Raw genomic sequence first — 8324 nt, 5'->3', positions numbered from 1 at the left:
AGCCTGCATTGCTCCATTACACCACATCATTCCTCAGCAGATTCCCTGTGGGACACTTGCTAGTTGTGAGGAGGGATTAGACAGCTGCAGGAGGAAGCGTCTGTTGTACAAAGTGGTGGGGGACCAAGGCATACCCTTGGCCACACCTCACAAGGGGTCCTTCTCTTTTTGTGGTTGACACTGTTTCTTTTGACAAGATTTGCACAGCAACTGGTGACACTGCTGATCTGTGTTCACTGGGAAATACCCCGACATGAATCTTCACTGGTAATTCTTTTCAGTAAGATGCAGCAGCCACAGCTGTTAAGTTTCTGCGCCAACACAGCACCAAAGTTACTCATTTTCATTGTAAGACAAAAGAAAACCCATTTGATTTAGGTCAGGCTTACTTAGGCTAATTGTGTTTTTACCAGTTGGCCTCCTTCCAGCACTGGTGTATTTATCTTTGTATCACTTTTTTAGCACCAGAAACATCCTATTCTCCCCACTTTACAGATGGGTTCCTGAAGCAGAGTTCATCTCCCAGGCAACAAAGGGAGGGATGAGGAAGTTACATGGGAACCAGAGCGTTGGAACTTTACCAGCCTGGAAATGAAGCTCTGCTGCTTTCATCAGGCCAGACAGCACCAAGGAAGTCTTTGATATGGAAACCTGATGGAGTAGTGGCAATCCTCAAACATGGGCCAGACTGCAGCAACAGAGCACTCCTAGCTGCAAAATTTGAAGAAATTGCACTGCCTACACCTGGAAGCCCAGCTCTAACTTAGGAACTGCCCACATACCCCTGGGCACGAGCACAAGCAGCTGATGAGCCTCTCCTAGCTAGGTGCACTGAAGCATCTGCAACGAGTCAGTACTGTGTTCTCAGCCCTCTTTTGTCCCTGATCATAATGGGCAAAGGAACTTCAGCTGGGTGTAGTCCCCCTCAAATAACCTGCCTTTCTAGAGGGAGAACTGAAGATGCTCAAACCAGTACTGGGCTAAGGGGAGCAGACTAGTGTCCCTCTCAGCCCTCAGTTCTATCCTGTGGGTGGACAGAGTGCAACTCCTGTTACTGTGCTACTACCACCAGGCATACATTGCTCTTCCCATTGCTATCAGGTCATATGCCAACACCTCTGGTCATGGAAAGGATGTCTGAGAGCTTGGTAAAGAGAGTCATAAGCACCATGGGAAATCTCTATAAAATAATGTCAAGGGCACAGCTAAGCCAGACAGCTGTTACCTGTTCTGCCAGCCAGAGGACACAAAACACACCTTGATTCTCCTTCATGAGAAAACTTCTGGAGTCTTGACAGTCTTAAGAGGATGCTGCCAGCTACACAGAGCTTGCCACATGGAGGATAGGACTGTGGGGGAAGCCACCTGTGTGACAGGCAGCGCCCAAAATGGCTTCAGAGTTTAAACCCATTCCAATAGCTCAGCTGTTGATGGTTCTTGCTGGAAGAACAGCAGAGCCTGGGCGAGCCCTTTCTGTGGAGTGGTGCATCGGTTTGCACGCAGAACCAGAGGGAAAGCCTGGTCCCATCCGCATGCTGCTCCTGTAGATGTGAGATACTCATTTGGGCTCTACATTGTTCTTAGTCACCAGTTTATGGCACAGATTAGTAGCTCCAACCTACAAGGAACTGCATACAATGTTTGCATCTTTGAAAGGGAGGGTTAAATCGATCTGCCAAGCTAAATGACATACTGCCAGCTTTGAAAAGCCTCATTATCCGATCTAGAGCTGTCTGCCATTAGTGTGACACCTGTATGTAAAGAGATAAAACTGTTGCCATTAGCTGTGATTTTCATCCACGCACTTTGCTTCTGCTTCCAACCAGAGTTAGTTCAAATCACGATGTTTGACACCAGTCCAGCAGCAACAGCAGAAGCTTAATAACACAGAGGTTTGTTTATTCATTTATTTATTTTTTTGCTTGCTACTGTGTCAGCATCACATTTCTAAAAATGCCTGTGCAGCATCTTCCACTACTGGAAATGTATTAAGACTAAATTATGCGTCTCATCTTTACCAGTGAAGAATAAATATCATAGGAATTGGGGAAGCTGTGAACTGTACCACCTAGTCAGTTATTTATATGGAGAACCCATTAAACAAAGTATTTAAGCAATGAAATATTTTGCTTATTGTTAATAATATCCTGAATATGAGGAAGCTCATCACCCAAGTTCTCTGGAGTCTGTGGTTATGCTGCATAATTACATAATAATCAACCACACAGTCAATGCCTATCCAGTAAACATTTTAATATTATTCTGTCATAGAGGAATACAGCGGTGCTACACTGATTTATTTAAAAGAAAAATCACAACTCAATACCCTCTTAAACCATGAGTCTTAAAAAAAAGGTATTTCAGGAAATAAGAAATGTTTGCTTACCAGCATGTGAGTTTTTTAATTCATATTTTCCAGCAACAATACAGGTAAATACTTAAAATGCCACAGTTACCTCAAAACCATGACTCATCTGGAATCAGTGGAGTTAGATGAGTAACCATGTAAGGGAAGCATACTCTCAAGTCCCAAGAGTTAGGATATCAAATTTCTCAGTCCATCAATTAAAGGCACTTACACTACAACCAGTACATCTGGAATCCCAATTACATTCTGTGCTGCAGGAAGAAGTTTGGTCAGATTCAGACCTTCAGCTCTATCTTCCTCTGATGTTTAGCTCCATTTGCTCACTGACCACAACTGTCAGCAATTCAGTTTCCCATTTTTGTCTTTGGATTTGTCCACTGTTTAAAATATGATGCACAGAGACTTTAGAGGAGACAAAATTTACCTTCTACCGACATTACAAAAGATCACTCTGCCATGAAATCAGGGAAAAGCCAGACATCACTACACTCTCATCTCTAATTTAAATAAACCTAGCTCTGTGATTCAGTTTTCTATGCCTAAAATGAGAATAATACTACGTACTGTGCTTTGAAGGATGAATTACTCCTAAATGTGCTGAAATACTCATATAGAAGATATTGTGTAAAGACATGTAGCTGTTCATTGCTGCAAATGTAAACAAACCCCATTTCACAGCACAGCATAATAGTAGTGAGAAACATCCATGCAAGATAAATCCAGGAGTTTCAAAACACTCATCCATCCAAAATCACCAAACCAAACAATCCAATATGGTTTGGGAATTTTATTCAGGTCCAAAGAAATACACACTTTTGAAACTAAAAACTACCTTTCTGCTGTTGCAAAGAAACTTGAGTCATCATACTTAATCATCAGGGTGTCCTTATTTTCAGAAAGGCAGGACGAAAATGAATTGCCAAGTAATTTAAAGAGTACAGAACTATAGCCATTTTGCACAGAAAACATTACAGCTGGACACACAATTAGAACGGTCAAACACGTGTTTTAGAGATTAATTATCATGCTACGGAGTTTCAAATCCTGAGCTTGTTCCTGGCAAGCTGAAACTAAATAGGACATAGGCTCCTCTCCTCAGGTCCTTACTGTACCAAACTGTACCAATAAATGTATCTTCTTGGCCTTCAGAAAAAAATGTCTCTGTTTAAGTCCTCAGTGAGGACTACCCATGAGGAAGGTGTCCATGTCTCCTGCTGTGAATAAATGCTGTTCTGCCACATTTGTGGAATGTTTCTAGTTATTTTGAGGCGCTACAGGACTTGAGTGCATTAACCAACATTTGATTCAGAGGCAGCAGTAGTAAATGTCTGCTGCATGAATCCAAGAACTGGATATTCTTCACTCCTGCAGATGTCCCTTGTCTCTTATGCCAACAGGACCATTATGGTGATTTTTTTCCCTCTCCTTCTCCACAATGACAAATGCCAGCACAATCAAAGTCTGGAAATTTTCCATGTGAAAAACAGGAACAGAAGAGTGCTAACCTAATCAGCTGTGCTATGCTTTCAACTGTAACTGTGAGGAAAAAAATTGCCAGGCAGAGCACCCTGCTTATGAAAGAATAATACGAGGTGCATCATGGTGACATTAGAAATATCTGTAATAAATCTGTAATACATGCTATGTAAGAGGAAAAAAATGGGGTTTCCACACTGAATATGCTGTACAATACTGTAGGTCTTCTTTCCCTGAATTTTAGAATAACATAATTGATCTTTTTGTATGACTTTAATTACAGCCTCACTTTAATGCTGCCAGTAATAAGGAACTATTAGTATTGCTCTTAAAGAGGCAAAAAGCTTTATTAGATACTGCAAAGAGCTAGGTATGCTCTTAAAAATAATAAAGGGTAGTCAATCAATCACATTTGCTCTGCCAAGAGCTTTTAAGACATAACCCAGAGGCTTGAAACTTCATTACCAAAACATTTTTCCTGTTGCCACTTAAAAAAATTCTGCTGAAGTTTAATGACTAAAATGTAGGTAATGAAACTGCAACAATAATTGCACACTTAAGAATGAAAATACAAAGTAGTTCTACTTTCATTGAAGAGATGACTTTAAAGACTGGCACTATTTTGGATCCTAAAAATACATGGATCGGTGCCACTGGAGAATACACATAGAATTTTATGGAACCCAGACTGAGAGTTGAGATTTCAAATAGCAACATACAAGTACAAGGAAACATACTGTGTATGTAGTGTTTAAAAGAAACAACCCCTCCACAAGATAGGCTCTGAAGAATCGTTAATAAAAAGTGCTCAATTTTTCTTTCAGTTCTACCCATTACTAGTGTCTAAAGTAGCTGGAAACAGTGTTATGCTTCTAAACCATGCAGACAGAAAGTGATGGTCAAAACAGGATCTGTGGCAAGCCAGCTTTTAAAAAAGTTACATTTGGAGGTGTTTTGTCTTCTCTGCTATAGTAAGAAAGATCATGGAATATAAACCAACTTTATACTGTAAAGGGACTCTACTGTATGGTATCATGTAAGAAATCAGACTGACTAGTAAACTATGCTGTCGTTCTTTTTTAAAGCCAAATGAAAGGCATGATCAGCTGTACCAACATCAGACTACTTCAGAGTCTCTCTTTGCTGCCTGTAGTGAATGGGGATGTTCTTGGATGGAATTTTATTTGAGATTTACTGTTTTGGATGGTGAAATAACACTTCAGGTTACATCAGTTTGGTTTTTTCTTCTTCTTGGCTGAGAGGTCAAAAATCTTAGAGGCTTATTTGTTTTCAGTGGTTGCTGTGCAGTCAAAGAGTTCAAGGATCTACCTAGTGTATCAAGACATTAAATGTTCTCTAAGGCTTCCAACTCCCTGACACCCAGAATCACTCATGAGAACCAGAATGGAAAGGGTCAGAGATCACCAGCACAAAGATGTCAACTAGAAGAACAATTCTGTTAGGCAGACGAACACTTACATTAAGGCTGCCAAGAATACATGCCAGCCTGGGTTTGGTATTATAATAAAGCACAAATACATTCATTTTCAATTTAGAAACTTTCAGTTAAATTAAATTTTTTTTAAAGTGATTGGAAATTCTTGGCATTAATATTAAATCAGTGCTTTAGTTTTGGAAGCTGCTTCACTCCTACAGTCTTTTTAATCGATCCTTTTTGAGGATTAACCATCTTCGGGTTTCCTGGAACACTGTATCTCCCTCTGAAATGAAATGGGTGAAGTTAGTCATCAAGTGTCACATTCCCTGTAAGCTTCAACTGCTAGAAATTTGCATACTTTTTATATTTGCATAACTGATTACTATTGTGAATTAATAAACCTGAGAGAGGAAAAACAAGTATATTTCTGGCTTTGCAGGCTAGCAGAGCATCTAATTATTCTGCATACAAACTCAAGCCTCATCTCAATTCCTGACTACTTCCTGTTACCTAAATGATGGCATTTGAAGAACATGATTAGAATACTAAACATTCGCACAAAGAGAATGATAACTGGCTAAGGAGACATTTTTGTGTCCCCATTAGGAAATGGAAAAACACTTCATGTAGTTACAGTTCTCTGCAAGGTATTCCACTCTGGAGACCCATGCTCTTGAGCCCATGATCTTACAGAGGAAATTCTGTCAGCCGACTTCTGAAGTGGTACTCATCATGGATACATACACCATCTACATGAAACCTACTAGAGCTGTTTTCATCTTGATCTTCTAAGAGAAATCAGCAGGAATGTAAACAAATCTCCAGGCGGGGAATGGTGATTCCACAAACTCTTATGATCAAGCAGCATGCATCTCTGCTCTTATGCAACATACATTTGTTCCTCTCCCTGTTAATTACTACAGTGGACAGAACAGCACTTCACATACTCTAATGACAATATACAGGGTTTCAATGTCTTTCTCAAGCAATAGGCACTCTGAAGGAAAATATATCACAACATCACACAATTATATTCATGATGATAGCCAGAGAAATATTTTGTTATGGAGTAGAAGCTGTGATGACACGATCTGTGTAAGTTTCAAATTTCTAGGCAAACAGCCAACAAAGTTGTCTATAGGGCTAGCTAGTCTTCTAGAGACTGACGCATCCTTTGTTCCAGCTCTTACAATCAGTCATGGTCTTGAAGGGAGACCTGCCCCCATAGAGGTAAGGAGCTACTTCTACTCAGAACTTGGAAGATCAGAACCCAAGGCCCCAGTTTGCTCAATAATCAATTGATTATTCAAATTCAAATCAATAGATTACTCAAAATCAAGTGATTAATCTGTAGATCACTGTAGAGCTGGACCAAGCAGACAGTGTGTGTCTGTATGGAATTCTGCAGGCAGCAAAACCTCCTTCCACTCAAAACCAGATGGATTTATGGACTTAGGAGCCAGGTAGCTGCAGCCAGTGCAGAGTTGCAGCTGAGCTAATAAGCCCTGCTATATGCCTCAGTCTAACAGTAAGGGCTCAGAATGACAGTACATTGGCGCTCAGATTGCATCAGAGAAATGAGTCATCAAGGCATCCATGTTTTTCCTAATTCTCAGCTAGCGTATCTTATTCTTGTCCTGTGAAATAACATTAAAAGGACCTCTACTGAACTTGGCTTCTATGTTTGCATGGCCAGGAAACTTAATACATCAACAATTACTGTTCACAATTACTACTCAAAAATGTTTCAGTGTTGCTTTAATATACAGGTTAGGTTTTCCATACCTGTACCTATAGTTAAAACAAGCATTAAGCATAGTTTCTTAGTATGGTTTGAAATCCAGTGAAGGCAGGTGTTTTCTGAAAAGCCAGCAAAAGTAAGGTAAGAACTCTGGACAGAAAATTTTCAAATTATTCTCAAGAACACATTTATTTTCAGTCATGGAGGTCTTCTCTTATTTGAATGAAATTATTTCTCATTAATGTCAGCTTGAATGAACAACCTTCAGGCTGTAAATCAAAACATAATTAAAAAGGAATAATATAACAATGGCTGTGTTAACCTTGTGATGACCAAGGAGTGCTTACTTACATTCTAGTATTTCCTTAAAATACAAACTATGCCAAATTCCCATTCTTATCTCCATGTTGGCAACTAAGACCAAAGTCCTTTCAGTGACCTGAAAGTTCTAAGTCACTGGTTATAAAAGCCAATGCTTTGCAAACCGGGTCCTTAGCTACTGAGGACAATTTAAAAGATGAACAATTCCCTTCATGTGCATAAAGCACTTTGGAAAGTCAAAAAAACAAATCCTCTGAGGAGAAAGGGGTTGAAAGGAGATGTTTTGTTTTGTATAACACTGTTTTGTTTAACTCTTCTGAGACCAGCAATTACAGGACACTTTATTTTCTTTTGTTTGATATAAAGAATATTACAGAAACACACTGTCATATAATGTCAGGGTAAGTAATGGTTCACTAAAATAAATTACAAAAAAACTCCAACATAATCACAGATCAGTGCTAACCCTCAACAAATCTCAATATCTGGCTGATGATATTTAATCTCCCAGCAGAGACAGTGAATTCTCCTAGTTCTAGCTTCCTGACCTTTTCCACATGAACTATTTTAAACATCACTGGGGCCAGAAGGGATACGCTGGCTACAGGTGGAGTACCTCAGACCCATACAGCGCTTTTTCTGTATTGAGAAATTTCAGTTATAGACTTTAATTCATATTGTACTATATTAATTCATATTCTATTAACATCCTCTCCTGGAGCATGAAGATCCAGTGTTTCGATTTATGAAATCCTGTGATTCTGTGCTTACACACAATGAAAGGATAAAGCTGGTAAGCAAATATGTCTACACAATTTCATGCTTATAATTTATTCATTACATTTTCAGATGTTCCCAATATGTATTGTGTATGCTTATTTTAATAATATAGGTAAGTGGGTTAATGGAAGAGTATTCACTGAGATACTAAATACATAGAAAGCTCAGGAAGTCTCCAAATATAAAGTATTTGGGAGAGT

At 39.3% G+C, this 8324-nt stretch overlaps 1 protein-coding gene across 2 annotated transcripts in view; it reads right to left on the bottom strand.

Moving 5' to 3' along the window:
* Nucleotides 1-2232: 2232 nt before the first annotated feature.
* The window catches only part of CCDC169 (coiled-coil domain containing 169), a 33116-nt gene continuing 27024 nt past the window's right edge, over nucleotides 2233-8324 (bottom strand). For both annotated transcript variants that reach the window (XM_074861020.1, XM_074861019.1), the window contains exon 8: nucleotides 2233-5565. In XM_074861020.1, the coding sequence (XP_074717121.1) occupies nucleotides 5463-5565 (103 nt within the window). In that variant the 3' untranslated portion in view covers nucleotides 2233-5462. The remainder of the gene's footprint in view (nucleotides 5566-8324) is intronic.

This window comes from Strix uralensis, chromosome 2 (assembly GCF_047716275.1).
Source record: "Strix uralensis isolate ZFMK-TIS-50842 chromosome 2, bStrUra1, whole genome shotgun sequence".
NCBI classification, from domain to species: domain Eukaryota; kingdom Metazoa; phylum Chordata; class Aves; order Strigiformes; family Strigidae; genus Strix; species Strix uralensis.
The sequence above is the reverse complement of the archived record's forward strand: the minus strand, read 5'-3'. Positions and strand labels throughout refer to the sequence as shown.